The sequence below is a fragment of the Doryrhamphus excisus genome, chromosome 3 (assembly GCF_030265055.1).
Source record: "Doryrhamphus excisus isolate RoL2022-K1 chromosome 3, RoL_Dexc_1.0, whole genome shotgun sequence".
Lineage (NCBI taxonomy): Eukaryota > Metazoa > Chordata > Actinopteri > Syngnathiformes > Syngnathidae > Doryrhamphus > Doryrhamphus excisus.
In genome coordinates, this window is record NC_080468.1 from 24929967 (window position 1) to 24957641 (window position 27675).

A 27675-nucleotide genomic window follows, 5' to 3' on the forward strand; every position below is an offset into this window, starting at 1 on the left:
TGAAACCACTAGTAACTTCATGGAGTTTAATCAAATTACCATGAAATTTGGTACACACCTTTCAAGGACTTCCGAGCACTCGTGTGAAAAGTGTTTGCAAGAATGTTTGAAAAACATCATGTAAATCGTCATTGTAATTTTGCAATTAAGTGTCCCTAAGTCATTGACCAATCCAACTCTAAGGATGTTTATTAGGCCTACATGTATGCTAGGATGTCTTACAAATCATGTTGATAAAACTCAAAGGGGGTGCCAATACAAACGATGTATATACCGTAACTGTATTCATGATGTGTGGAACAGTGTGTTGTCACTGCTGCGGGATTCCCATTTTCCTGTCTCCTTGTCAGACGGAATGAGGACAGCTTCAAAAGACACACACACACATTTGTCATGCATTCTGCAGCACTAACCACTCTGTGAACTCCAGAAGGGCTATTTTTGGCACCGCATGTGTCTGAGTTTAAGATATGGAGCTTCTTGCAGCTGCACACATTTTATTACCCACACTTTTTTTTCTGTCATTCTTTTTTCCTTTTCTTTCTTTATTCCTCCTGTCCTTTGCTGATATGCCTGCCGGTGTGAGCGACCAGGCATGCGGTGCAGCAATCTGTTGCCTGTCAGAGCAACAACAACACACACACATGCACACAGAAAAACACCCTTTTACATTGTGCAGCTTTGCATTAACATGCACGACAGTGACACTCTATTTGCATGCGCAGCTTCATCATCAATCCTCGCCATTTTAGGTACGTGACAAGTTATATTCATACACGGTTTCTGACATAGTTAGCTCACTTTAATCAAAGCCCAATTAGAAGGGTTAATTAGGTTTTTTTTCCTTCCCATGTATGGAGTAGAAATGAAACTTCATGTTGAAAGGTTACTTCCTTATGTGCTTTATGTGGCTTGTTTACATTGTAGGAGCTCAGTAATCTGATTAGAATCTGAAGCCGTTTACTGTTCTCTTGCACACACACACACAGACACACACACACTCCCATGTAGATCACCTGATACTACACTAGGTGGAGAACAAAAGAGGCAAAACAAAAGAGATAATAGGAGGAGTGAACTAAAACGGCACCAATTAAAGTCATTGCTATCGGCACCAAAGTGTGTGAATTCAGACGCTCTAATCACTGAGAAATTAAATCTGAAGCTCAGAATGTTACAACATCCTTTACCGAGGTTTCCACTGAAGCCACACACACGTTCATAAATACTGTATATACACAAGTGTCCTGTTTTAGAACCTCCTCTGGGATGTAACAGCTAAATTTAGATCTGTGTTTGGTTAAGCACATCTGTGTCAAAAAAAAAACCTCAGTGCCTCATGCGCCCGTGCAGTTCTTCATTCACAACAGACAAAACAACACAGAATAGTCTCTATGTAGTATGTTTTTTATTTTTGATAAAGCCAACGTATCTCATCAGATTTGCAGTTGTACCGAGTGAAGTGTTAATTAACAAGTTTGTTTCTCGACTTTGATCAAAAGTTCAAGCAGCTGAAATCGTCGAGCCGAGAGTAATCCTTCGAGGCCACCAAACGCAGCACAGATATTAATTTTATCGGCTAAATCGCTCCGGTGAAAAAGCAGATTATTACGGTCTAGACATGCTGCTGTGTGCCTCATCCATCACGTTGTCAGAGACACAAGAGTCCAGGATGGCCGTAACTTGTGTGCCTTGCCTAAAATAGTCCATAATGGTGTGTGTTATGAAAAGGGAGTGTTTCGTTTTCAACCCAATTTAGGTCAGCAATTTGACAGGCAGTAAAATAACCACTTTTTTCAGTAAAGAATAATCGAAGGTTTTACCATTTCCAAAACAATGATCAGATTATTGTTACCAAGTCATTGTGCGTTACTGTTTTCCTTCGTAAAAAGATACCTGTATTGGCTTTCTTCTTGTGTCTCACAATGGAGGGAGGAGAGTCAGGCATTTTCTATAGCGGGAAATCCAACCATTATTTTGGGCAGGGGCCGCCAACCTTGATCTTTGGGACTTTGCTGCTCGATTGAGAAAATTGGGAAAAATAATTACCTTGTCACAACAGTACCCCCCCCCCCCCCACACACACACTCCTAGAGAGCGACCAACACCCATATGCATCATCACTCATCAGACATTCTCAGCCCTAAAAGCCCGGCCAAAGGTGCCAACGCAGACCACACCGGCACGTCTTGCCCCACATGCACCAAACATTGCATCACATTCACCCCCCCCCCCCCAAAAAAAAACACTCAAGCTGTGGCGACACGGATCATTAAAGCTGACTGTTTTAACGCATCGACCAGCTCCATCCGCAACAGCACTCCCCTCCCCTCAACCTCACCCGGAATACCAAGCTATCAACCATATAGAGTTGTGGTTTGCACACAAACAAAGCCCCCACAAAGAACCACAAAAGCATGGGGCGTCTAAACTGCGGCCCGGGGGCCATCGGTGGCTCATGTGTTATTCGAAAACAAAATCAAATAAGAACAAAAAAAAAATGCAAAAATATTCAAAATAGAACAGACTGCACAATAAAAATGAGCGGAAATGTTCACAGCAACCGTTTAGCATGACTTTGCACTTTAAGCATCATGGCAACTGTATTTCCTTTAACCATAAATTAGCCGCATCATTATATAAGCTTTGTGTGGAAAAAATGAATTTGCTGAGTTACTTTTTAAACTAGTGATCTTTTGATCTTGACTTTTTCAAGGTAACTGTGGCAATACACATACAGTAGGTGAAAAAACTAATCCAAGACCTGAATCTGCATTGAATATCATTGACTCTCTCTTGACCTGTGCCCGAAACCCCTAGTTTTTGGAGGAAAGCTCCAAACCAACAATCAAACGGATATTAGAACGTCGCGTCTGTGGCAGATGACGGTAGAAAAAGAGGATGAGGAAGAGGATGAAGGAGATGTGTATCGATCTGGGCCGCAAAGTGGGATAGAAGAGAGAACACAAAAAAGAGGAGGAGTAGCAGGAAAATATTGATCCAAGGTCAGGAATGGGAGTTAATGAGGGATGAAGTCGGCAAGGTGTGGAGAGTGAGCGAGTGCTTGGGACTCCACACTGTCAGATATAAAGCCTCATTGGGAACACAATTTGGGAAAAACACAGCAATTACCTGATTGGTTGGAGTATACAGTATTTCTCGAAGAATCTGTTTCATGAGATTATGGATCATGAGTTAAGGCTGAATTAGCCTCCTACGCCTCCTTCAAACCCCCCAGTGGAGCTTGACTTTTGCCTCCATAAAATTCTGATTGGTTGGCTTTTCATCATACATCATTTTCGGATTTTCCCTCTCACGGAAGCACCACAAAGTCCAGCATAACAAAGTTTAGGTACTGCAGCGTCCTGATAGAGCATTTAAGTTGTATTGCCAAATTGTCCATAGGTATGAATGTGAGTGTGAATGGTTGTTTGTCTATATGTGCCCTGTGATTGGCTGGCGACCAGTCCAGGGTATACCGCATCTCTCGCCCAAAGACAGCTGGGATTGGCTCCAACATACCCCCACGATCCTAGTGAGGATAAGCAACATAGAAAATGAATGGATGTGTTGCCAGTCACCATTTTGTACTACTATGCTGGATGCCAGCTACTCCAAAGAGAAACTGGAGCTGTGATAGCTCAAGCTCAGGAAAAGGCTGCCCCTAGTGATTTGGTGGAGATTTGCACGTTAAGTGCTTCCCCCCTGGCTAGAGAGCTATAAATGAAGCAAGACACCATCAGAGAGCCAGCGTAGTGATTTCGCTGTAGCTCCTGACTTGCAATTCTTTACTAAAACACTAGGGTGGATATGTTTTCCTGGGAGTGAGCAGCCACAGCTCTTGTTGACTATTTAGCTTCCAGTGTAGTAGTAGTAGTAGTGAACAATGCCAAATGACAGATCATTGATATGAAAGCATAATAATAATAATAACAGGCCACATTTCACTGTTGGTAACAGCGTTTGACTCCCAACACTGATGAAAACTAAACAAAAGCAAAAGCTACCACTGACTCTTAGTCAAATCCTGTAGATGTCAGAGCTTTCTGTCTGGGTTGTGGGTTGAACTCTGGGTTGAAACAATGAAACATCGGGCGAGAGGCGGGGTACACCCTGTACTAGTCGCCAGCCAATCACAGAACACATATAGACAAACAACCATTCACACTCACATTCATACCTATGGACAATTTGGAGTTGCTAATTAACCTAGCATGTTTTTGGAATGTGGGAGGAAACCGTAGCCCCTGAAAAAACCCCACACATGCACGGGGAGAACATGCAAATTCCACACAGAGATGGCCGTTGGTGGAATCAAACTCGAGTCTCCTAGCTGTGTGGCCTGCATGCTAACTACTCGGCCGCTATGCCCACTTGAAAAAACAGAGAGATTCTATCTTACATGAACATAAAAGTGAATCAGTGTTACCACTCGAAGGTTGTTAACAAAGTATCCTCCTTTCAGTGGTGGACTTTCAAGGAATGATGCAATAAAGACTCCACGCCATCAAGGATGATGCATACCACAGGGTGCTGCCACAAAGGACCTGGGGAGGTCATATTTTGTTGTTTTGCATTCAGGTCAATGCAAACAAATGTCAAATGCCCCTAAATATTCAATTAACGTGTGTGTGTGTGTGACAAATATACAAGCTTGAGTTGCAACATTGTAAACGCCACTCATGTCACCCATCAATAACAACATGCTAATCGTATCAGGACATTAAGGAGAAGCGGCAGCCATCATTTCCCTTTTTCTGTGTGTGTGTGTGTATGTGTGTGTGAGTGAGGATTATGGAGCACAAGAGCCAGATTTGGTCCGTATGCTCCGAGCCACCTCCCCCCCTCCCGTCACTGGCAAAGAGATTATGTGTCTTTCAGTTCACAAACCTCGCAGGCCGAATCCCAAAAATGGGATGATAGTACAGAATCACATTAAGAGAGTGGAAACATGTGGCTAAAGTTGGGGGATTTTGTGTGTGTGAGACACATCGGTTTCTTTTTCCTGCACATGTCGTGTGTGTTTGTGTGTCTATTAATAAACGCATGGGGTGCATGAGACAGGATGTGGTCGCCATGGTGCAAAGTCCTCCTACGCCTTGTTTTAACTGCGTGTGTGCGTGCACGTGCGTGGTCAGAGCAACATGTTTGTGCACGTCGAGTGTCTTTTTCTAACCGTCCCTTACTGCGTCTTCCTCCTGCTCGATTACAATTTTATTGGTGCAGTTATTTCCTATTTGGATGATCTTCGCAAATCCCTGCTGTTTTAAGGTTCTGGATCAACAAGTTTTATGTCCTGCTAGCTTTATAGTGTGAATAATAGTTTTCAGAATATGGGGTGGCTGCTTGAGAAAATAAATATAAACACATTCTTCAGACCTGCTAAGCTCAGGCAAATGAATTGAAATGCCACAAAATATGCTCCGCTGGGGAGTAGTTTTATGTTCTCTGAGGTAACGTTCAATGTGCCAGACTTTGAAAACCCCTTCAATATACTGCTCAGCCCCTTTCCAACATAATGTTACTGGGAACAGTGCAGTGATTTTTATATGTCTTGCATGACAATTTGTAGTCATTGTGAGGCAGGCTATACAGTTGTCCTTCCCTCCATCCCGCAAAGTATCACTTAGTTACTCTTTTGTGGTTTTTCAAAAATTAATTCATGAAAAAAATGATTGTTTCATGGTTGACTACGGCCTATTAGTAGTCCATAAATTCATACTAAAGCAAGTGTTTCCAAGCATAACAATGTTCCAAATACAAGACGACATAGTCTAACGCATACAGTTTAACAAAAGAAACGATATTAATGAGTGAGTGTGAATGGTTGTTTGTCTATATGTGACCTGTGATTGGCTGGCGACCAGTCCAGGGTGTACCCCGCCTCTCGCCCGAAGACAGCTGGGATAGACTCCAGCACCCCCTGCGACCCTCGTGAGGAAAAGCGGCAGAAAATGAATGAATGAATGAAGATATTAATGAGCTGTAGTCTACACTGGCCACTAGGTGTCACTAGTAACAAGCACCAGACTTGATCACCAATGACAGGCTTTTATTGTTTTAGAATTATATATCTCACAACAGGCACAATATCCATCCATTTTCAATGCCGCTGTTATGCTGGAGCCTATCCCAGCTGACTTTTGGGCCAGAGGCGGGGTACACTCTGGATTAATTGTCAGCCAATCACAGGGCACATATAGACAAACAACCATTCACACTCACATTCATACCTATGGACAATTTGGAGTCACCAATGTTAGGTTAATTGGGGACGGGGAGAACAAACTCCACAAAGAAGTGCCCAAGCGGAGAATCGAACTTAGGACTTCCCAATCTCCTGTGTGGCCAAAATGCTAAACACTCTCCACCGTGTGGCCACAGGTACCATCATAACATGATAATAATATTAACATTCATCATCGTGATATTAACACGGCTACTGTTGTGCCGCACTCCAGCTAAAATTCACCTCTGAATTCACAACGCCACTTCTTGTCTGCACATCCGGAAGATATTCATTGAAACACACACAAGCATGAGTCTTTTTATGTCTTAAATGACTTATTTTCTCTGATTATTATCTGAGTATTCTCTACTATATTGGGTAATATAAGTGTACAAGTCGCTATAGGGGTGTTATTTCATGTCTAGAGGGCTCCAATAATGGTTAAAAAAAATTATTTAGAAAGTCACAAACCGGTTTTGTATGCTCTCACTATGAAAATATTCAGTTATCATTATCATTTAATCTTACTTCGCGGAAATACATGTATCACGGTTGGGCCTGGAACCAATGAACCGCATTAAGCGAGGGATTACGGCCAATGTTAATAGCTAAACTTTAAACTAATAGCTATTTTAAGCCGACAACAAGCAACCAAGGCGCGTGCATGTGTGTTACCTGGGGCATGCTTGCAGTGGTCGGAAGAGGGCGGGTCTATAATGCTTGCAGCGCATTCAACATGTTCAACTTATGGTAATGGTATTGGTAATGGTAATGGTTTTATTTCATTTGAACATGCATCAGATTACAATTGAGTGCATCCCATAATCAGTTCCCAGTCCCACATGTCCAAAAGGAGTAGGAAGAAGCAAAGCTTATTAAATCCTACCCCTCCATCTGGTACTTTTACAATCAATAACTGTTACATTTGTTCACTTCCTGCTTTCCATAACTTATGATAAAAATAGTCCAATATAGTCTGCATTTGCACATTTGTAGAGCCTAAATTTAGCAACTACAACTGCCTTTTGGTTTTACTTTCTCTTTCTGCCTGAGGGTTCTTCTTCAGCCCACATGTTGCTTACCCTGCCCTCCGCTGGGCAACACGCATATGTGCACCTTATCATTTATTTTCCGTTTGTTTGCTGTTTAAAAGGCTCACTCAAAAGAATTCTCATACTCAAAAAATACGCAGCACTTTTTGGTAGAATGGAGCGTGAGCCAAAGGAAAATGCATTGCATTTTGGTGCAGGGTTTGCTCAAGTTTTCATACATTTTACAAATTGACCAATTTGGATTCTTTCACTACAGATTAGCGCTTATCTCAAGAATGTGCATAAAAACCATTTGTGTCTGAAGCACGCACTCACTTGAATATTTTTTTTGTGCTTTGGTTTATTGCCGTTTCTTCATTCACCAGCAAGAGTCACGATGACAGTAACAGGGGCGTCAACACTTTTCATTACATCTTCTAACAAAGCCATGAATGGGTTTGATTGTGGGGAATGGCAGGAGAGTTATTTTCTAAAATTGGAAGAGGCAGACATGACAAGTGAGTGAGTCTGCGGTTTTGCGCTTGTTAAACTGATAAACCAGAATGACGAGCACACACATACTAACACATTAGAGGGGAGTGGTGTGTGCGTGTGTGTGTATTTGTGTGTGCGCGTGCTTGTGTTTGTGTGTTCAGGTAGGAACAAGCTGATTTCCTGGAGGCTATAAATACAACTGGAGGAACCTGTCTGACTCGCACTGAAAACACACACACACACACAGGTAGACAGAGTAAAAGGGGGCGGGCCCGCCAGCACACCTGAGGGGGCATTGCTACCTAACAAGTGTGAAAGGCAGGAAGTGGCTGCCTGGTATTGTTTGAGTAGGAGCTAGTGTGGAAAGTGATCAGTGGGGTGGGTCAAGGAAGCCAGCTCGACTGTGTTCTTATGTTGGAGGGTGGGGATATCAACTGGACCGTTTATTTTTCTAATTTGGCGCTGACTAGAAACCGAAAAACAAGTTAGTCCGCCTCCGCCTGCTGATGCTCAGTCTGTGCCAAACGGGGTGCTGCGCGGCTCCAGTGTGGTTCCGTTGCGACGGATGGGGTCTCGCCGATGGTGACCACCTGAGCCAAGAGGATCATCTGGAGCACAGTGTGGCAAGGAGCAGTGAGGAAAGCCACTCAGTGGAAGAGGTCAGTGTGAAGCCACGTTGAGGATAGGATGGCAGGTATTGGCACTTATTCGGTTCTGCGGGGTCATTGTCCTTCTGAAAGAATGCAACAGCTGCTGTGGTGGTTCTCACTTTGGACCTGTTCTGTGTGTGTGCTTGTGACATTCTTGGAGCAAAGTCCATAGAATCATAAAGGAGAATGCTGTGTGATATCCTCTACGAGTTGCCAGAAAACATCAGAACTTAAAGCTCCATTCTCCACTGCTCTTGGACCCACTTAGCCCACCTAACACCTACATTGTTTAGCCCATACAACAAAAAATGGTGAATTTAGATGTGTGATGTGTTAAACCATGCTGTGGAGCATAAAAAAACACATACTGATTTATTTCTTACGTGAGTGAGCTAAAGCGTGTTTTGCTTTAGCGGCATGTCACCTCTGGCGCCCATGTTTGCACTGAGAAACCTGATCTATATCTAGTCTTGTTTTAATCTCCTCTTCTTCTTCATGTGGCAATAGACAAACAGTATGGGGTCATGCAGGGCAGTTAGGGCATGGTCACGCTTTTCTTACGGCACTCATGGAAGCAAATGTGGAAGTTCAGGAAGTGTTCGACCCAAAGTGAACTAAAATGTTTTCTGACCTAGTCTGCTTATGTGTGTGCACAGAAGAGCGTAAAGGAGGGAATCTTGTTGAAGCAGACCAGCTCCTTCCAAAGATGGAAACGGCGCTATTTCAAACTCAGAGGGAGGACGCTCTACTATGCCAAGGACTGCAAGGTACCCCCAAAGCATGGTGCATAGATGTTGCCATTTAGTCAACTTGATTTCATTGTTCTATTTTTGTAGTCTCTCATATTTGACGAGGTGGACCTGTCAGACGCCAGCGTAGCGGAGACCAGCACCAAGAACATCAACAATAGTTTCACCGTAAGAATCTGAATCCACCTTGTTTTGTCTTCAAAATGTGGCCTATTCATCTTTCTGATGTTATTCTTCTTTCTTAGGTCATTACTCCTTTTCGCAAGTTGATGCTGTGCGCTGAGAACAGGAAAGAAATGGAAGACTGGATCGGCGCTCTAAGGTCTGTCCAGAAGTGGGAAATCTATGAGGTAGGTTTTTTTTAGTTTTTGTATACTTCCAACTTTGTGTGGGGAAGGCCCTTTTGTAGTACAGTAAACCTCAGATATATCGGATTCAATTGTTCCCACTGGTTTTGTCCGATATAAGCGAAATCCGTTATATGCGTATACCGGAAAATGTCCGTTTTACGCATATATCGGATTTATATCCGGTATATGCGTAAATCGGATTTTATCCGTTATAAAGAGGCACTTCCTTGACTATGTTTCCAATGTACCTGGACGCGCAGGCAACGCTGCAAACGCTGCAAATGACGCCGTATAGCGGCCTGTCACGATTCGGCGAATCGGAGCGCCACGATACGGCCATCCGATATATGCGAGGGAACGGGACTGGAGATTTTGTCCGAAATAGGCGAAATCCGTTATAAAAAATCCGATATATGCAATGAATTTTTATTGGATATGCATTACAGAAAAATTGGTTCTTTTTTATCTGTCCGTTGTGAGCGAATTTCCGATATATCCGAGTCCGATATATCCGAGGTTTACTGTATCTATACGCTTCCTCTTTCTGCAGGCCAGCCAGTTCAACATGGAGCATTTTTCAGGGATGCACAACTGGTATGCTTGCTCGCACGCCCGCCCCACCTTCTGCAATGTCTGCAGGGAGGCTTTGCCCGGTGTCACCTCCCATGGCCTGTCCTGCGAAGGTACACACACACACACAAACACACGCACGAATTCCAACTAAAGCTTTTGCATGCTTCTGCTTCCTGTCTTCCTCAAAAAGTATGCAAGTTCAAAGCTCACAAGCGATGTGCAGTTCGCTCCACCAACAACTGCAAGTGGACCACCCTGGCTTCCATCGGGAACGACATCATAGAAGATGAGGATGGGGTGTGTGAGTTTTTAGTGTTTGCACTTTGCTTTGATGTGAATATTAGCATAGCGATTGTCTTACAGCATAGCTTTTTTTCACCAGGTATCCATGCCTCACCAGTGGCTGGAAGGCAACCTGCCCGTCAGCGCCAAGTGTGTTGTGTGCGATAAGAACTGTGGCAGCGTGCGGCGACTGCAGGACTGGCGCTGCCTATGGTGCAAAGCCATTGTACGTGTCTTAGCACAATCAGGAAGTACTGTAATTTCTAGATTATAGACCACACTGGTATATAAATCTCGGCCACTAAATTTAAAGAGAAAATACGATTTGTAAAATATATATATATAGGCCCGATGATCTATTCACTGCAGGTATTCATGTCATGACATGGAATATTTAATACACAAACATATTTAACTTGGCTAGGTAAACAGTAGCCTACCAGAAAAGTCATTTATCGCTGTCCTCGTTCTGCTCCTGGGAACTAAAAGTCGTCCTCGTCAAGTGTTGCCCGCCGGTCGGCCTCTCATGCCCCGAGGCAAATCAGCCCGCAAGCCTGTGCCGGCCTCCCCAGCACGAAGCAGTCCAGCCTGCCGAATCCCGGCAGCAACAGTGGACCTCCCGACACCCCTCCACGCTTTCAAAGCTGCGAGATTGATCACCTTCAACCTGAAAGCCGATAAGTAGTGATGTGGCGATCAATACTAAAATATTGATACCTTCTAAACCATAATTTTAGGCTCTTAAATCAATTCTCAAATCAAAATATAGATACGTCAGTTATTTCGGTAATGTATATCATTAACAGGAAGACACTGGAAGGTAACTAAAAGAGACCAAATGCACACAAGATGTTGCAAAACCACAAATTAGCTGCATGGTTCAAAGCGTAAAAAAAAAGTTTCAGCTTATACAATAGAAATTACGGTATTTGCTGGAAAATGAAATGAAGCCCTACTGTACGTATATACTACATGAGAGCTCCCACTCTTCCACTTAGCAAGGAGTGTGTCGGTGCTGAGTGTGCAGTTGGTCAGATATGTGAGACACTCTGATCCTCACACACACACACAAATAAATCAGTGTGGTATTTGTAAAGGTTAGTGAAGTGACATTTGCTGCATTTGTGAGGATCGTAATGACCTTTGAGCTCATGCTGGAATATGAAATTATTATGGAGACTGCTTATTTTTCACGTGTCTGTCTCTGTGTGTACGCATCAGGTCCACAGCAGCTGTAAAGAACAAATGGCCAAAGTCTGTCCCCTGGGTCAGTGTAGAGTGTCCATCATCCCTCCCACTGCACTTAACAGCATCGACTCTGACGGTAAGATGCCTCTCACTCACACTCACTGACCAACCTTTTCTGTTATTGGTTTCATTTGTATGCATGCCTGTGATGTTTGTGCGCAGGCTTCTGGAAGGCCACCTCGGCATCCTGCTCCAGTCCTCTTCTGGTCTTGGTCAACTCTAAAAGCGGAGACAACCAGGGTGTCAAATTTTTGCGCAAGTTCAAACAACTCCTCAACCCGGCACAAGTCTTCGATCTCATGAACGGGGGGCCGGAGCTCGGGTAAGCGGCTCTCATGTGCCAAATCTTCTTTCACACTGAACATTTTCCTCACTCAGCATTTTTTTTCAATTCCAGCCTGCGCCTTTTCCAGAAATTTGTCACGTTCCGTATCCTGGTGTGCGGGGGAGATGGCAGTGTGGGCTGGGTACTCTCTGAGCTGGATAAGCTCAACCTCCACAAGCAGGTGAGAGGCAGGAGAAGGCACTTTATCCCAAAATACTGCAAATGCTTCAATGAATGCGAATAACATCCTGGCTCTCTTGCCAGCTTTGGCAATCCCCTGATGTATTTTCTTTTTAAGTAGCACTCAGTGGTCAGCATCCAGTAGGTTTATCTACCTCTGCATGCGCTCAGTTGTACGTACAAAACGTACATTTTACACACTATTGTTTGCAATTAACTCATTGGTGCTATCAATGCTAACTGAGCAGTTTGCTTGTTGGTTGGTTATGTTGTTTCTGCATTGTGCAATACACTTATTCATAATTTACCAACAAAAAAATGTATCTTCCACTTTCTCATGCGCTTCAAATCATTATTAAAGTTAAAAATGAAGTTGTTATAGTGAAGTTGTCAGCCATCACCAAATGGCAGACCTCGGCCCGGATACTGACCAATTAAAGCGAAATGGAAATATAATAATATATAATCATGCTTGCTCACTGATTGCAGCGCCAGTTTGCAGGCTTAATTACTTCAGTTATTACAGCTATGTGACAGCAAACAAAGTGAGGTCACTCAAAATGACCTAATGAGATTGTTTGCTTGTTGGGAAGTGAATGAGCGACCCATGGCTTGCTCAAAAGTACCAAAAGTGAAAAAATTTAACATTTTAAAAGTGAATGGATCTACCAATATGTTCTTTCTTTCAGAATCCAGTGCCAAACCACCGTCTCATATGCTCTAAAACTCTAGCGCTAGTCAAAAGAGCAAATGTGACAGTCAATTTTAGGCAATAATTATAATAAAGTTTGGACGTTCACTCTGCTTCCAATTAAAGCCACGTCCTCTTTGCGCTTTAGGTGAATAAATGCACTTGAGCATGGTAGTCCCAAAAGGCCCTTTAAATTGTAAAACCAAGGTATACAGACATATGACATTAAAAGACAACATGGAGACAGGAAATGTGATAATAGGATTAAAAGTATGTTTTAAAAAAGCGTTCTCCCTCTCCTGAATGGGCAGTGTCAACTGGGCGTGCTGCCGCTGGGCACCGGTAACGACCTGGCCCGAGTCTTGGGCTGGGGAGGTCTCTGTGATGATGATGCTCAACTGCTGCAGATCTTGGAGAAGCTAGAGAGGGCCACCACCAAAATGCTGGACCGGTAAGGAGGACTTTGGAGCAGATCGCATGAGAGATATTCCACCGATGGAATGAGTTCAGGAAGAGTTCACGCTCAATTTGACATTTGTAGATCACCGTGACTTGCGTGACTGAGAATATATGAGATATATTCTACTTTGTATGTTAATTGGACTGAACCACAAAAGATGGAAGACAGCAGGAATGTGCTTCCATTGTGGGAATGAGGCATCTCTTATGAATGTACTTTCAAATTGTAATTAATTATTATTATTTTTATTCTTTCAGGTGGAGCGTGATGACGTACGAGGTTCCCGCCACCACGAAACAGACGGCATTATTAAAGGAAGACGACCCCCTCGACTCCCCCTTGCAGGTATGTGAGTTTAATCCATGAGGTTGCTTTTCCTACTGTACTGTCGTCATCATCAGCACGTTTTTTTCCTCAGGTTCACATCACTCAGTATGCAGACTCTGTGGCGTCCCACCTGGCAAAGATCCTGGACTCAGACAAACACAGCGACGTCATTTCCTCTGCCAAGTAAGCCATGGATCTTGTGTTTGGGCCTCGAGTGCTGACTGACTGTATCACATGACCTGCTCAAATCCTTCTGAAGGTTCTTGTGTGGGACGGTAAATGAGTTTGTGGTGGAGGTGGGCAAGGCATATGAGAGGGCCACTGAGAACAAGGAAGAGGCAGATGCCATGGCTAAGAAGGTAAATGGTTATTGTAGTGTGTGTGTGTGTGTGTGTGCGTGGTATTACACAAGGTAGTTGTGTAAAAGCCACTAGTGGGCAGGTGTATTGTGTTCAAGGCTCTGATTCTACATTCTACAGACATTTGGACAAAAATGAAAATGTGCATATTTTGGTACACTCCACTCTATACTTGTGCACTGGGAACCGAATGTGTTCTCACAAAGTTGAGTTGTAAGCATGCAATAGCCAAGAATGCTTTAGCAAGATGATGATGTGTTTCATTAAGAGGTGTGTCCCAAAAGTGCATATAGTGTATTTTAGTAGACACAACAAAATGATCTGGATGATTGAAAAACATAAAATATAATTGTGTATATGTGTTTATCTTCCAGTGTGCATTGCTGAATGAGAAGCTAGATTCTCTGGTCAAAGCCTTAAGCGAGGAAGTGGACGCGCAGGTAATAAAGGAGGAGCTAACCTCTGTTGAGGACAAAAAAAACCAACCCTCTTGCTCATCTCCTGTTGCTTCCAGGTGGTTCCGGCAGATTCCATTCCCAGCCAGGAGGATGGCGGATCAGGCCCTGATAAAAACGGTGGCGACACTGGCTCTGACGGTCAAACGTACCGCTCCAGGGAGCAGCTGATGCTGCGGGCCAACAGCCTGAAAAAGGCACTGAGGCAGATCATCGAACAAGCAGAAAAAGGTGAGTGGAGAGTAACGGCATCCGTCACAATCTTTGAGGCTGCGCCCCCGCTCACCCGTGTCATGTTTATAGTGGTGGACGAGCAGAACCGACACACTGAGTTCCATAGGATGTCTTCCTCATCCTCCATTAAAAGGGAAAACAGCGAGGAGCTGAAGGATGCCGAGATGCGTAAGACATTCTAAAAAATATGTATTAAATGCTCTAATTATGGCGGTCTCTTCATAAAACATTAAAATTACCATCTGTGGTTGTTGGCCTTCTGATGTAATTTTTATTAACTTATTAACAAGATGACATCTAGTAGCTTTATCTACCTCTACATGCTCTTTAAAATGTTGCGACAATGTTGCAGGTGCTGTGCTGTTATTTACACTGAACTATTAATGCTGACTGAGCCGTTTGTTCCTTTTATGCTTTTACAACATTTGTTGCTGTTGTGTTGTGCAATGCAGTTGTTCATTTGAGATGTTTTTAAATTTGACATCCTCTGTTAAGGCCACGGAAGTCTGAGCCCATCCTCGCCCATCGTCCTGGAGAAACCAGATAGCCTCCATGCAGTCAACTTCAACGAGGATGTGTAAGTCTAACTATGCGGCTTCTTAGTGTTGCACTCTTTTTAACGTCTCTAAATTGACCATCTATGCTTGCCTGCAGACAATGCTGGGAGAAGTGTGTCATGAACAACTACTTTGGCATTGGCCTGGACGCTAAGATCTCACTGGAGTTCAACAACAAGAGGGATGAGCACCCCAAAAAGTGCAGGTAAGAAAAAGAGGGTTGCACATCTTGCCATGATGGGTTTAACGTGATGTACTTTATGTTTGTTCTTCTGCAGCAGTCGCACAAAGAACATGATGTGGTACGGAGTCCTGGGGACGAAAGAGCTCGTCCAGAAGACCTACAAAAACCTGGAGCAGAGGGTTCAGCTCGAGGTTGGACTCATACACTCATACAACTCCTCAAGAAAGCCAAAAAAACATAACAGAATCTTCTGTCTTTAGTGTGATGGCGTCTCCATGCCTCTGCCGAGTCTCCAGGGGCTGGCTGTGCTGAACATTCCCAGCTATGCAGGCGGCATCAACTTCTGGGGCGGCACCAAGGAGGACAATGTGAGCATGGATGTTAAAAATGAAGGAGTGCCTTCTTTGCCGGCCGGGCTCTGACTCTTTGGCATGCTCTGTTCATCGATGCAGAACTTTGGTGCGCCATCTTTTGATGACAAGAAGCTGGAAGTGGTGGCCGTGTTTGGCAGCATGCAGATGGCCATGTCCAGAGTCATCAACCTGCAGCACCACCGAATTGCTCAGGTTACAACAGTGCTTCTCAAATCATGGGGATGTGTGACATGTCAGGGGGCAGGGACAAAAGGGGGGACTTTTTCAGTGTTATTGCAGGCCTGTGGCCATGTGTACATTTTTCGTATGTCTTAGTTTCAAGTTCAGTCTGTGAAACACGGATAATGCTGAATCTGTTCATTAAGCACCGAAATGCCCTCTGACCTGTGCTTTGTGTTTTTCAGTGTCGCCAAGTGAAGATCACCATCCTGGGTGAGGAGGGAGTCCCCGTGCAGGTGGACGGCGAGGCCTGGATCCAGCCACCTGGCATCGTCAAGATCATCCACAAGAATCGAGCTCAGATGCTGACAAGAGACCGGGTGTGTACAACTCATGGTGATGATGTGGCGTTTAGCTTGTTGACTCTTGCTTCGTGATCAAATTAACTTGACGCCGCTCCAGTCTGTGGGAGCTCTCTTGAGCGGTGCAAGTTCAGGCAGATTGTTTCCATGGTACCCGCTGAGAGTGGGATGTTGACTCAAAGGATGGTTTGCGCCTCCTAAATGTGTCCTGTCCTTGGTTAAATGAGGTCATCATGTCAACGTGTCTCCTCAAAGCACCCTTGACTAAAGTTTGCGCTGTCTCTGCAGGCGTTCGAGAGCACGCTGAAGTCTTGGGAGGACAAGATGAAGATCGACATCGACCGCAACCCCAGGCCCCGCCTTGACTCACAGCAGTCCATGGAGTACCTGACGGAGGAAGAGTGCGCTCAGGTGCAGCAGCTCGGCATCGTGGCCGACACGCTCATCAACAAGTCAGTACAGCTTGTTAAAATATTTATGTGGCACCAACAGGTGCCGGAACAATCTTCATCCCTTCTTTCTCCTCTCCCCAGGATCCGTGAGGCCGCCAAGACCCACAAGCTGGTGGAGCAGGAGTTGGCGCATGCTGTCAACGCCAGCGCCATGGTGCTGACCGAGGCCAAGCTGTCCAGTCCTGAGGTAGGGACGCCAGGCAGAGTAGGCAGATGGGTCCAGACGAGTCGACAGATGGCCCGGGGGGCCGACGCAGTGCACGTTTGTACATGCTGAAACGTGAAGCCAAAGCATCACTCTCGTGTGGACAGGTCTTAATGTATGAGATATACCATAGGATCCAGTAATGAGTAGCTGTGCCATTCGTCTTAGTCACCTCAAAAATTGGTTTGGAATGCTTGAGGTGTTTCCAGGCGGTGGGTGGGAGTATTGTGTCTGCGAAGATGGCTTCACGGGGGACATCCACAGTCTGAAACTGATTTTTAAACCATTTTTGACAACTTCCCTTGCCATCCATCCCATCCAAATGTTCTCAATTGAACTTTTGATGTGTAACACATGAGTTTTACTCCAATAGCTGAGTAGCAACATTTTAAAGCGCATGTAGAGGTAGATAAAGCCGCTGGATGCTGACCACTCATGTCATGTATTTTGACCCGGCACTAATTAGAGGCACTTTCAAAGTAAAATACTGTTTTTACCTTTTTTTATTTTCAGTGTCTGAGTCGTAGCACGGCAGTGGAAATCGTCAACAGCAGCAAAGTTCTGCAGGCAGAGACCACCATGCTTCTGGATGGAAAACATCTAGTAAATGATCTTGCTCGCCTGCACACTACACCTTTGTGTCTGGTTTCCTGTTACACACGCTTCTTGTCCTCTTTCCCAGTCTGAGTCCCCCGAGGAAGACGAGCTCCATGTGACCCTGAACAGCCTGATCGCCGAGCTCCACAAGCTGGACGACATCCACTGGATCTGTCCACTGATGCACTGCGCTGAGGAGGTGAGTTCTCTCACACACACACACACACACACACACACACACGTATGTTCCATCCACTGTCATTGTGTATATCTGACATTGTGTGTCCTGGCCCAGGAATCAGTCCGTCCCAGCAGCAGCAGCAGCAGCAGCGGTAAGAGCAGCATGAAATTGAAGATCATGCCCAAGGGAAAGAAGGAGAAGGAGAAGCTCCATAAGCAGAGGTCCAACAGCTCTCTCTCAGGTTAGAACAAATAAATCTCATATATCAGACCCAACAACGGTTTGGAGGTAAACCGCTTTCAGTGTTAATCGCTTTGAGTAATACGTTGCTGCCCTCTAGTGGCTCAGCAAGTTGAAACATGCACAAACATGTCTGCCATCATTGTGGCGCTACATAAAAAGTTACAATGAAGAATATAAATTCTATCTCAAGGCTATTCAGATAAATATTTATGCAGGCCCTATTTACAGAAAGCTAAGCAACCATGACTATTATTCACTTCTTTTGTATAGGCTGTGTCATTTTTTTTCTGAATGAGCCCTGCTGTAAATAGCAATATATTTCTGTGTATTGGTTTATTTTAACCCTCTGGAGTTCAGGGTAGTTTTTAGCATTTTACTACAAAATTGTGTTTACAATTATATCTCAATATCTTGTCTTGAAAACTGTCTCTTGCCTTGTTTGGCATTTTTCCATTTTACAGTAGTACAGTACAGAATCACATGTGTGTTATTTTATTTCATTTTGACCGAACGTTCTAACATATTGGGTCTAAAAATCACCCAAATCCACATGGGGAATTTATTTTGGTGTGTTCAAATGCCTAACATTTGCAAAAATGAAGCCTAGCTATGTGGCAGCAGTCCTCAAAACTCCAACCCAGTTCCGCAAGCTAGCATGCTAACAGTTAGCATATGTTAAAGTTAGCATTTTAGCCATTTTTATAGGTGTAAACTTACATAAAGACCAAACACTATTATGCTGAGTGGAAACAGCTAGCATGTTAGCATTGTTAGAATGTGAACATTAGCATGTTAGCATTTAAGCCATTTTATAGTTTGAATAGCATAGTATAAACTTATAAAAAGGCTAATCGTCATCATGCCGAGGTGGTGTTATGCTAGCATTGTTAACATGCAAATGTTAGTATTTTAGTCATTTTCTCGGGTATTACCTTACATAGACACTTAGCATGCTATCTTGTGCTACCATGCTAGGTGATATCATGCTAACAGCTAGCATGCTAACTAAAATATGACAGTTCGGTGTCAGCATTGCCAGCATTCACACACAATTTCTCCCAATATTGCACATCCTAGTTATTATTATTATTATTTACCTTCAAAGCCAAGGAAGGTCTCATACAGGCAGTTTCACAAGTTGCCACTTAATGGCAATGTTGGCTCACCTTTTCCCCCTCACCCTCTGCAAGTAGACAGCTGCTCTTAATTTGATTGGTTATTCACATGGGGAATTTATTTGGAGATACATGTCAAGCTTTACCTGAGAGTTTGGAAGGGGGAGGAGCCTGCAACATGATCCATCCTATTTGTTGTTTGTGGTTCTGCTTTAGGAACATGGGACGTCAAAACTCCTGAAGCAGAATCATCGGGCAACTGAGGATGTGATGATGTACGTGATCTTTTCCATCACATTAACAGCCAGAGGTGGGGAGATGCCCCCTCTTCCGCTTCCTGCCTGTTGCCACCAGGTGGGCTGACAGAGGTGGGACCAAGGTGGTTTACTTCCTGTTCTTTTTGTTTTGGAAAGAGGCCTCGCTTCACCTGGGGTGAAAGAACTTCTAATTTAATGAGGGTTTGTTTTTTTTTGTTCCAAACTGAGTGTTTACACGGTGCTCTCCTTGCATGCTGAGGCCCAAATGTCGGAAGCGAAACAGCCTTCAGACTCAAGTGAGACTCAGTTCTCGTTGCTACTGCCATGTGACCTCAGACTTGCAGAATATCTTAAATGTTGCAAAAAACAAAAAAAAAAAGAAGAAACATATTGAATGTATTTGTGTGTTGAGCTGTGAATTGTTGAAATAATAATATAATTGATGATAATGTACACATGCAACATGAAGGTGTGGTGGTTCTAAAGTGGTTCTTAGTATGTTGTGGCCTCTCACAGGTACTCATGAGGTCCTTTGTGGCCATTCAGGGCCAGCTAACAAACTGCTGATTGTAGATGTAACGCACGAATGTCAGACCTTTTTTTTTTTTTTGCTTTGCCAGTGCTTCTCACGATCTCCGGTGGCTTCGCTGCTTCCCCTTTGCCTTTTTTAGGACTACGATTAGGATCAATAATGACTAGAAATAGAATACACAATATGTAAGAGTATTGTAAGTACATGTTTATTGCCAGGGCTGCTTGCATTAGGAAATCACGCTGCATTGTATTACCGTATTGACCCGAATATAAGACGACCCATGTTGGTTCACACTTGTTTTTTGGACGGTTTGGCGCCACCTTCTGGTTTGCATGAATACACATTTCAACCCCGAAAATAAGACAAGCTGTCTTTTTCAAAGTATACGAGACAACAGCGTCTTATATTTGGGTCATTTATCATCAGGATAAATGCTGATTCATTTCTTTGACTCTTGTTAGGATTTAGACAATATTAGCCTTTATTGTAGTGATGCTACGCTGCCATATTATGACGAGCCTTTAAAAAAAGAAAACATTGTAGTTATGTCTGACTTAATTTTTCTACACTGTCGTTAGACTGCAGCCACCGTGGAGGTGCTTGTGCCAAGTGGAACGACACTTTTCAGGTGTGTGCGTGCGCGCATACGAGAGTGTGTACGTGTATTTGTGTCATACATTTCAAAGTTTACTGTATCTTTGCCTTGCACTTTACCAACAAAGAGGGGAAATATGCGTGTGTGTGTGTGTGTGTGTTTACAAACGCGTGTACGATGAGGTGAAGACAATTATTTACGGCAAACATGCTAAATATATCCACATGATGACATCAGTGGTTGTGTACTGTAGTTCCTCCTCCATGTAACCACGGTAACCATGTGAAGCTTTAAGCCAAAGCTGAAGAACTCCACCAATGTTGTCTGGAAGTAAATGTATCACCGATTGATTGATTGATTGATAAAGCTGAAATGTTTGAATTATCTGTTATTGTTATTTGTTTTGAACAAATGATGGCAATTTGTGTGTTGATTTTTTTAAACAAAGCTCATATATATTTAATTTTTTTAAAGGATTGTTTTAATTTAATGTAATGGGATTTAGAAAGGATCCCGCAACGCCAGAAGCCAAGCTCGATGTTTGCACGACCATGTGCTTTTGCCAGCTGTTGTATTGTGTGCTGTCGTGTGCAGCGTGTAACAAAGACAGCAAGCTTCGGAGATTAAAAAGACTTTAATGGTGTGTGGAATGTGTGACTGCTCCTTCTTTCTTTAAGCTTGACATGTTAAGTTTTCTCCATTGGTTCGGATTATTTCTTGACGCAAAAAAATACATGATCAAACAGTTTCACACTTGAGAACAATGCTATAGCTCACTTGCAAAAAGCTTGTATCGTTCCCAAAAAATTAACTTTTCCATATGAATTGTTAATACCCATACATCACATTGCACTCTTGCTGCCAAGGAAACTATAATTACTTCACAGTTGTTCTCCATTGGTTTGGCTCAAGAAATAACAACATGGACAAACCTCCAAGCAACTTGGCAATTGTTCACAACAGAACTGAATTTCTCACTAATTCCATTACATTGCAAATGTCTTAGTTCATGTGCCAAAATGTCTAACATCATCTGTGCAAATGATTAAAGTCCAGGTTGCTACACTTACATTTAATGCAACACAATTTCTAATCCAATGGATCTTGTTGAGTTTAACTGATTGTGGATTCTCAGATCTCAGCTTCAAAACATCCTAGCATTTACGATATCCATATTGCATATTCCTGACTAATTTTTACAGTTGAAAAGACTATTGTGCATGTGATGATTTATACAATGAAATGATGCTGACATGTTTTGGAGAAAACAATCATTTGACTGTTCAATTGAAAATTGTGCTACATGGCTAACTGTAGGCTACCTGTACTTAGTCAGTCACAAATACATACCTAGACATTGAGACATGCCCTTAGACTCCAGAATAGAACAAGATGCAACCTCTGGTTCCAGAACCTGAATTGTGTGTTGAGGGGAGTCTGACCATGACCAGTCGGAATGTATCGCTCAGGCTCAGGCTCAGTTTTATAAAAAAGAAATAGTGAAATTAGTGAAGAAGATGGATCTAAAATTAGCTTGAGGGCACAACAACATCACAAAGAAAACTGTATTTTAGGAACATAAAACAACACAATCGGAGTCTAAAAATGTCATTACTTGACAGGATTCAAATTTAGACTACGTTTACACAACATCACAGTGTGATGTAATTATTTTAAGTGAAAGCTAATAATGAAGAAAAAAATGATTAAAATAATAAACTAAAGTTGGGCGATATTTTTTATGTAACAGTATAACGGTATAGATTCTTCCCATGATAAGAAAATGACTTGCGGTAGAAAATGAATGAACGATAAACGTCAACAAGCAGAGTTGATGACTGTGCTCCGCGAAGGATATACTGTATAAGATGAATGCCGTAACGTGTGTTCAAGAGTTTACTCGGCAGACCGCTCAGTCGTGGCACAAAATCATGACAAACACTGAACAATCTCCTCCTGACTGAGACGGGTTGAATTGTCGATAAACCCCGGCGAAAGTTAGCTGGCTAGCTCGGTTTGACTTAGCTTCCATTCTCGCTTACAGAGCGTGAGTGGAAGCTAGCAGGTGTTAGCTTGTGTGGTTGTGTGTGAGCGACTCGGGCTCGATTAGGATATTTTCACTACGTTGTATTTTACTTTTTCAATGTAAGGAACATTTTACAGTGCCCGGTGGTGACGTGGAAAAAATGTGAAAAAATTGAATTAAAAAAATACGAGAAGCACGTTTATTTTTTTAAGTAGCTCGTCTTAGCCGTAATTGGACATTCTCCGCACACTGAACACATTTCCGTGAGCGTCCTTCAAAGTAAGAGCACCACTTTCCCCATGTCTGCGTAAACAAAACAAGTGTCATAAAAATATCCAATTAGAAAAGTTAGCCAGTTTTATGTCGTCATATTGTGATACATCCTAAAATATACTGATACATGTCAAGGTCCATATCGCACAACCCTATAACAAGCTAAAAATAATAATACAATGAAAACCTCCATTGGCCACAACGTTAGCTCCGCCCCCGGCGCTACCTCCTAATTGTTTATTAATTAGACTTGATTGGCGTCTTCTGTGTCTCATATTAGCCACGCTCTCCCGGAGGTGCCGTCAGTTGAATAATCCATAACTAGTAACTATCACCACCAAGTCATCACTAACAGGCATTAGTTGTCTTTCCTCCTCCAAATATGGACAAAAGAAGCGTGACCACCATCTCTGCCTGCGTGGATGCTGCTGTTTCGTCACCTGGTAGGACAGTTTGTGATTTGTTTGTCATATTTTGATAGCGTAGTGTGTTTTTCTTGTGTCTTGTTGAGAGAAAGATAGCATTCAATGTTGCCTTTTTTATTTCCTAGTGTTGTCACTCAACTAAACTCCTCAAACTAAACGTGTATTTATCTTTATCTTATCTATTTTGATCTCTAAATAATTCAGCATGTAGCAAATACGTCCAAAGAAAGTTACTTTCTTATTGTCAGTGTTTCAGGATGTTGTTTTTGTCAACTACATTTGGTTTGATATTGAAAAGGCTGCATTAAATAGCTTTTTTTCTTCAATGAAGTTTGATATTGTGGAATCATGCTGGCCTTTTGCCTTCTTTTTTGGACCACAGCTTGTTTGTATTGTTTATTAAAATCCCCATCAGCAGCTGCCATAGTAGTATCTATTGTATTTATTGATGAACTGCTACTTCTACTAAATGTGGATTGTACATGAAGAGACAGAAATGGCTGATTATGATGGAACTGTTTCCTGTCATCTGATTTTAGCACAGCAGTAGGCTTGAAAAACAGAATTCTGGAACATTCTGACCTGTGCTATATGGTCACGGATGAGAGGCATGACTTCCAGGACTAATCGCAGCGTGAGTTTCTCAGCTTTCAAGCGGCTTTTGTTTGTTCTTTTGGCCTTCTGGACACACTTGTATGGCGGGGTGGACCATCTGTCTTGGGACTGGGGCCAAGAGAAAAGAGGAAAAAGTGGCACAGGATGGCCGAGGTTAAAAGGGACTCTATGCACCAGGTTCCTCCAACTGCCTGGATGGTACCAACATTCGAACGTACTGCAAGCATTATATGCTTTTTTTTTTTTCAATTTTAGCCTTTATTAGATGGACTTTTATTGGATTAGGTACCTGACTTACTGAGGTTTGTTACAAAAGCTTTGCTTGTATAATAGCATTGCTTAATTATTGCATTGCATAATAGCAAAAGCTAGCATCGGCAATTGAAGAGAGTCAGCTCAAGAAGGCCTAATGGGTGACGTGGAGAAGGTGTGCAGCAAGGTAGCAGTGAGTGCTCCAAAAATGGACAAGGATTTAGCTCTCTGTTTGCATCTTTAATTGTGTATACAAGTCATTTTAGTGTGTTTAGCAATCAGAAAACATCTTTTGAAGAGATTGTTTATGCCCACACCTTATTTTGAAGAAGTAGCTGTGACAATGGAGCCACAAGCGGGAACAACTATTTCTGAATATTGAGCAGAAATGGACAAAGACAAGACTAATTATCGTCAGTAAAAATTTTGTAAATTTAGCTTCAGAGCCCCGGGAGATTGCTCTCGCAATAAGATCAAAGTTAGTTGAATCTACTGTCACTGTGACTTGAATTGTCAAGTGTAGACCTGCCAGAAGCTGCAAGAAGGTACTGAATCACTGTCTGTATTTTTTAATTTTTGCTTTGGTTAGTGTCCCAATTAACTGATTTTTTTTTCTTTGAACTGCAAGCTAAAATGTGGGTATGAGCTGAGGACACCTATGGGGGGGCTTATGTCAATCATGGCTGAAGCGCTAGCAATGCTAGCATTAGCACAGACTAGTTGGTCACCAGTAAAACACGTACATTATAGCAGTATAATTTATTTGACTTGTGTATTGTGTAAGACAGGAACAACATCAAATTAAAATACAAACAAAATGAATACAGACCCATCATCAGTATGAGCCTGGACTTTCAATGTTATTGTTTTTCCGGGAGGTTGTGTGCCGAACAAATATGCACATTAGCACTCAATAAGGTCAAATATTACCGTTATACATTCTCGTATCATATCACAATTATGGACCAAATATGTGATGAAAAAAAAGGTGTAAAAATACAGTGTAGTTAGTCTGTACAATGGGACAAAGTTACATGTTGCATTCATGGACCGTCAAAAAGTGCTACTTGCAATAAACATGCAAGAACTGGGGAATTTCTAAATATAACCGTATATTCATTTTGAATGAAATAATGTCAGAAATTTCCCAAATTGATATTCCTTCACATAAAATTTGAGGTGTAGTTATGATAGTTGCCCTTTCAAATAATTTACCACAAAGAGATTTCCAATCCTACTTATTACAGATAAAAACTTATTTCTCCATCCATCTTCTACCGATTATTCGAGGTCGTGTCCTGGGGGCAGCAGCCCAAGCAGGGAAGCCCAGACTTCCCCCATCCTCCCAGCCGTGTTCCCAGGCCAATTGGAAGACATGTCTCTCTCTAACGTGTCCTGAGCCTTCTCCGAGGGCAGGATCCAATCCTTGAACCGGTGATGGCACTCCACTCTGGCGAGAACCATGGACTCAGACTTGGACGTGCTGATTCTCATCCGGGCCGCTTCATAGTCTGCTGCGATTTGATCCAGTGAGAGTTGAAGGTCACGGCTCAATGTAGCCTGCAGCACCACATCATGTGCAAAAAGCAGAGACCCAATCTGGCAGCCACCAAAACACAACCCCTCAACGCCACCAACAGTAGTCAGCGCTAGAGAGACTCAGCTCCAGGGTCATTTTGTATTTGTGCCTTTTTATTTTTAGGTAACATATTTTGAGCCATGTTAACATGCAATAACAACGCTTATTGTTCCGGGGCGAGGAGAGCAGTGTGCATGTGCTTGTACCAGTTTTTGGGACTGGGCTCCTGGCTGGAGCTTACTGGGTGCATGCCTAGTGAGTGGCAAGGTGTATGGATGTGTTCAGTGGTCAAAACACATGCTTATTGGCCACTCTCCAAGAGGGGAGGGCACTGATATAATAATACATTTTTTTTCAACATTCTCGTGATTGACCGGCAAAGTCCCAAAAGTCGACTCGTAGGTTGTGATCGATGGGTTGGTGACCCCTGGCCTACATTATTATTAGACTCAATGATGCTGAACACTTCCATCATTCCAGTGGGACGTTGTGACAGACAGGCGGACTGTAAATGTGACAGGAAGTGGGCTGGACTGGAAGAGGAAAAAGAGGGCTTGTACAGGGCTGACACCTTGTGGTCATAAATGCTTACTACTGACTTGCTGCTAAAACTATCCTCTTTGATGTCAGGACTGTTTGGCTATTGTTAATGACTTGCAGCAAAACACAAGTCAAAGACTGCAGGGGTGGGCAAACTACGGCCCGGGAGCCACATCCGGCACGCCAATAGTTTGAATGCGGCCTGCCCGTTTTTTTCCAAAGTATTTAATTTAAACTTAACATACAAGTTAGCATCATGGCTTGAGCCAAGCTTTTCGTGGTTTAAGTAGCTGTTTTATCAATTTGGTTATTTGATGTTGTGTGCTGTTTACAAAGTGCTCCTGAAAAAAGGGACACAACACACACACTTTTACAGATACAATACTTCCAGGTGGACTGTTTTGTGTAAAATAAATTTTGTTAAAGCGATGTAAGTCAAAACATTTGCCCACATCTGCTCTACTGTATATGCCAGTCAAAGATATGTTATGATCCATATGATCCAGTGTATTCTGGTGTTTTATGAAACACTATTCTGATGCCATATACTGGTTAAACCAGAGTTTTCCTGCAACAGAACCTTGCTGTATTTTCCCTTTCTGCTGACATTGACAAGTACACAGGTCCTTTATTTGGGGGGGGGGGATGTCTGGTCATCAATTTAGACTTCATCTTCTGCTGGCAAGTCATTTTTGGCCACATTGTCTTGAAAAATATACCCTTTTTTAGTACGCTGTGCGATATTTGAGACGGTACGGGATGTTGTTTTAATAAGTGAGTCTGGGAAAGAAATGGGGCTTTAATTGGGTAGAAGTTATGCTGGTCCGCACTAGAGGTGAGCATATCGATTGTGCTTTTCTGTCAAAGATTTCCCAGCAAGAGAGATCTGGTTGATGTTTTTTTTTTTTTTTTTTTTTAATGCTGCATTGCGGTGTGGTTTTTGATCCACAAGGCCACATCCCTGGTGCCTTGGCTAATTTTGGCTGGCCAAGGACAAGGTCAGCGTGTGTGATGCTAGTTCAACACAGTAGTTCACATTCTAGAAGGCTGCTCTGTTGTTTGTCTACGCAGAGTGCTCCTGAAATAGAGGATCTTTGACAAACTCATTTTTGCAATATGGTCCATAAATTCAGACTGCTGGTGCATTAACTTAATTACACTAAAAGCAACTTATTAAAAAAAAATGTAAGAGCGTGAATTCCCTATAGTGGTGTTTTACAACCTTTAGCATACCTCTCTCTCTCTCTCTCCCTCACTCACTCGCCCCTTCCTCCTCATCTGTCTCCTCCTCCCTTTTCACACTCTGTTGCTCGACTCCAGATCACTTTGCAAGCAGGGTGTGGAGCATCGTCTTTATTTTATTTTTAAGCCTGCAAGCTAATCAAATCCAATTTCCACTAGCGTTTTTATATTTTCTTTGTCGCAAGTATTTATTTCCCGAGTTGTTTGTTGAAGTTAGCGTGGGGAAGAGTCATTATTCGAGGTCAACGCCATGTGTACCAAAGACAACC

At 42.8% G+C, this 27675-nt stretch overlaps 2 protein-coding genes across 6 annotated transcripts in view; both read left to right on the top strand.

Annotated features, from left to right (window-relative positions):
• The window catches only part of si:dkey-172j4.3 (diacylglycerol kinase eta), a 54317-nt gene extending 33221 nt beyond the window's left edge, over positions 1 to 21096 (top strand). Inside the window, exons 1-29 of one of the 5 annotated variants that reach the window (XM_058067035.1) lie at positions 7833 to 8414; positions 9065 to 9172; positions 9242 to 9322; positions 9400 to 9504; positions 10055 to 10187; positions 10268 to 10374; positions 10460 to 10585; positions 11581 to 11683; positions 11770 to 11929; positions 12005 to 12113; positions 13115 to 13254; positions 13521 to 13608; positions 13682 to 13773; positions 13850 to 13949; positions 14324 to 14389; positions 14464 to 14635; positions 14708 to 14806; positions 15134 to 15215; positions 15293 to 15400; positions 15474 to 15570; positions 15640 to 15747; positions 15832 to 15945; positions 16158 to 16292; positions 16563 to 16726; positions 16808 to 16913; positions 17445 to 17534; positions 17614 to 17727; positions 17824 to 17950; positions 19284 to 21096. In XM_058067035.1, the coding sequence (XP_057923018.1) occupies positions 8262 to 8414; positions 9065 to 9172; positions 9242 to 9322; positions 9400 to 9504; positions 10055 to 10187; positions 10268 to 10374; positions 10460 to 10585; positions 11581 to 11683; positions 11770 to 11929; positions 12005 to 12113; positions 13115 to 13254; positions 13521 to 13608; positions 13682 to 13773; positions 13850 to 13949; positions 14324 to 14389; positions 14464 to 14635; positions 14708 to 14806; positions 15134 to 15215; positions 15293 to 15400; positions 15474 to 15570; positions 15640 to 15747; positions 15832 to 15945; positions 16158 to 16292; positions 16563 to 16726; positions 16808 to 16913; positions 17445 to 17534; positions 17614 to 17727; positions 17824 to 17950; positions 19284 to 19330 (3234 nt within the window). In that variant the 5' untranslated portion in view covers positions 7833 to 8261 and the 3' untranslated portion in view covers positions 19331 to 21096. Of the gene's footprint in view, positions 1 to 7832; positions 8450 to 9061; positions 9173 to 9241; positions 9323 to 9399; positions 9505 to 10054; positions 10188 to 10267; positions 10375 to 10459; positions 10586 to 11580; positions 11684 to 11769; positions 11930 to 12004; positions 12114 to 13114; positions 13255 to 13520; positions 13609 to 13681; positions 13774 to 13849; positions 13950 to 14323; positions 14390 to 14463; positions 14636 to 14707; positions 14807 to 15133; positions 15216 to 15292; positions 15401 to 15473; positions 15571 to 15639; positions 15748 to 15831; positions 15946 to 16157; positions 16293 to 16562; positions 16727 to 16807; positions 16914 to 17444; positions 17535 to 17613; positions 17728 to 17823; positions 17951 to 19283 lie in introns of those variants that run through there. The other 4 variants (XM_058067034.1, XM_058067036.1, XM_058067032.1 and 1 more) reach the window with 4 other exon arrangements.
• Positions 21097 to 22994: 1898 nt separating this feature from the next.
• kcnip4a (potassium voltage-gated channel interacting protein 4a) overlaps positions 22995 to 27675 on the top strand; it is a 52489-nt gene continuing 47808 nt past the window's right edge. The window contains exon 1 of the mRNA XM_058068360.1: positions 22995 to 23196. Within this exon, the coding sequence (XP_057924343.1) occupies positions 23136 to 23196 (61 nt within the window). The 5' untranslated portion in view covers positions 22995 to 23135. The remainder of the gene's footprint in view (positions 23197 to 27675) is intronic.